Source organism: Propithecus coquereli, unplaced genomic scaffold, assembly GCF_000956105.1.
Source record: "Propithecus coquereli isolate 6110/MARCELLA unplaced genomic scaffold, Pcoq_1.0 Scaffold289, whole genome shotgun sequence".
Lineage (NCBI taxonomy): Eukaryota > Metazoa > Chordata > Mammalia > Primates > Indriidae > Propithecus > Propithecus coquereli.
The window spans coordinates 805,375-807,711 of NW_012148496.1; the positions used below are offsets into that span (position 1 = coordinate 805,375).

General features: G+C 37.1%; 1 protein-coding gene across 1 annotated transcript in view; it reads right to left on the reverse strand.

Annotated features, from left to right (window-relative positions):
• GPSM2 (G-protein signaling modulator 2) overlaps window positions 1–2,337 on the reverse strand; it is a 70,035-nt gene that overhangs the window by 11,673 nt on the left and 56,025 nt on the right. Inside the window, exon 8 of the mRNA XM_012648500.1 lies at window positions 595–754. Coding sequence (XP_012503954.1) covers window positions 595–754 — 160 coding nt within the window. The remainder of the gene's footprint in view (window positions 1–594; window positions 755–2,337) is intronic.

The window sequence follows — 2,337 nt, forward strand, 5'->3', positions numbered from 1 at the left end:
CTCTTGCTCAGGCTGGTCTCGAACTCCTGAGCTCAAGCAATCCTCCCCCCTCAGCCTCCCAGAGTGCTGGGATTACAAGTGTGAGCCACTGCACCCAGCCTATTTTAGACCTTTCTAACTCAGGCAGGCCTTAGCTTCAGCCTTAGCCATAGGTTCCCCTTCGGTCTTTTTTTTTTTTTTTTAATCCAGATATGCAGTATTTAAAGTCAGATTATTTATTTTTTAGACATGGGGGCTCACTGTGTTGCCCACACTGGAGCGCAGTGGCTATTCACAATCACGATCATAAGCACACTACAGCCTCAAACTTGTGGCCTCAAGCAGTGCTCTTGCCCCAGCCTCCCAAGTAGCTGAGATTACAGGCACACACCACCACACCTGCCTCAAAGTCAGATTTTTCCCAACCCCAAAGATACTACAGATATAGTTAGTAGGAATCACACTGGACCAAAAATACAGACATACTTAAGGGAACTGGAAAAAACCTTGTTTTGAACTGTACAAATACCAGCATTGCAGATATACCTGGCTTCAGGATCATTTATATTTCGTATGGTGGGAACTAAATAAAAGAATATCAAAGAGAAGACTTACTTTTTAGCATCATTTTGGGAGGAGTAGAAGAAGTTGCTGTTGAAGCTATATGACAGTTCTTTTCTTGTAAGTAACATCTCTGATCATCCATCCTATTGCTTTGAAATCGGCTTAGTAGGTCAAAGAACCCTTCATCTCCAATAGTATCTGCACTGATTTTCTAAAATGTTGAGAGAAAACCTAGTACACTGAAATATTCCAGCATCATCCCTAGATCATTAATAAACATGATATTTTCAAATGCAAATGGTAAAGGATAAAGATTAAAAACAAAAATTGACCTTTTATTTTCAAAAAGAATACAAGATGGCAATATTGATAATAAAATGTTATTTCAATCCAACTAACAAAAAGCATTTCTAATTATTTTAGTGGGTTTTTTTGGTTTTTTGTTTTTTTTTTTAAAGCAAGCACATGGTGAAATATATTGAGGGGGGAACAAGATAGGATTATAGAGCAAAAGCAAGATACAGGTTTACAGAGCAAGATACATGTGCCACAGATGACGACCTGACCCCCTGTCATAGCAAAAGAGCTATTTTAGTTTTTAATTCTTGTATTTCTAAGGCTAAAGAAACATACCTCAGACTTAGGAGAACTGCTACAGATACTGAATAAACTATGCAAATATTGGTGATACAGGCCTGTACCTCAGGCTTAAAGTTTAGTTCTGAGAGTCTACAACAAATTTTAAGCAAACTAATCTTTATAAGAATTGTTAAACTAAGTAAGTGTATTTTCCTAGCATAGTGATTTCCATGGTTGTCTTATTATTCTTAAAGCTTTGAAGACCCTGAAAAAATATAAACTTCAAATAAATGACTATTTGTAGGGAGAAGGGGATCCTTTATTTGGAAGGCTTCAAAAATGAAATGATGAATGCAATGTTTAATACAAGCAATTATTTTTAAATGTTTCATTATGATGTTAAGTAGTATTAGAGGCACATATGTAAAAAATGTTTTGAGCTTGAGTAGGAGGGAATAAATAATTCTTAGGGGAAATAGGGAAAAATCTCACAGGATATGTTTGTGTTGGCTCTTTAAGAATGAGTAGGCATTTGCAAGTTAGAGATGTTTCATACTGATTAATATGCAATCCCAAAGGTCTGCAGTATTCAGGGGATAATGAACTGAAGTGCAGGGGTAGAGAGAAGAAACCACCAAAATAAAGGCCTTTGTATGCAGTACTAACAAGCATAGACTTTATCCTGTGTGAAATAAGAGGAGCACTGGCAATAGTCTATTTTAAGCAGTTTTGTACAGAAACTTGCCCGTCTAGTGGATTGGCAGGGTAAGAATGAATGCAGGGAGATCAGTACAGGTGCCTATTCTAAACATCTGGCTAAGAGATTAGTAGTAGAATAAGACATGATAGCAGAGATTTAAAAAGGGGGAAGGGTGTGGGAGCAAATCTGAGGGACACAGTGGTTGGATACAGTTAGTGAAAGAGAGGGATTCTGAACATCAAAACATAGCATGGCTCCAAAAACATGGACATTTGCAGGTGAGCTAAGTAAGCTTAGTTAAGACCCCAAACCTTGAACAAAGGTATGCCTTTCTTGAATTCCAGTTCTGCTCTGGATCTACAAAAATATTCCTGAACCATTTACATATACCCCATAATTTTCCCTTTTGTTAGTCATATATAGCCCAGAAAAGCTGCATAAGAAACCACTGATAAAAATTGACGCAAAAGATGCTACAAGGGTGTAGATATAAATGGAATGATGATAACAGAAGT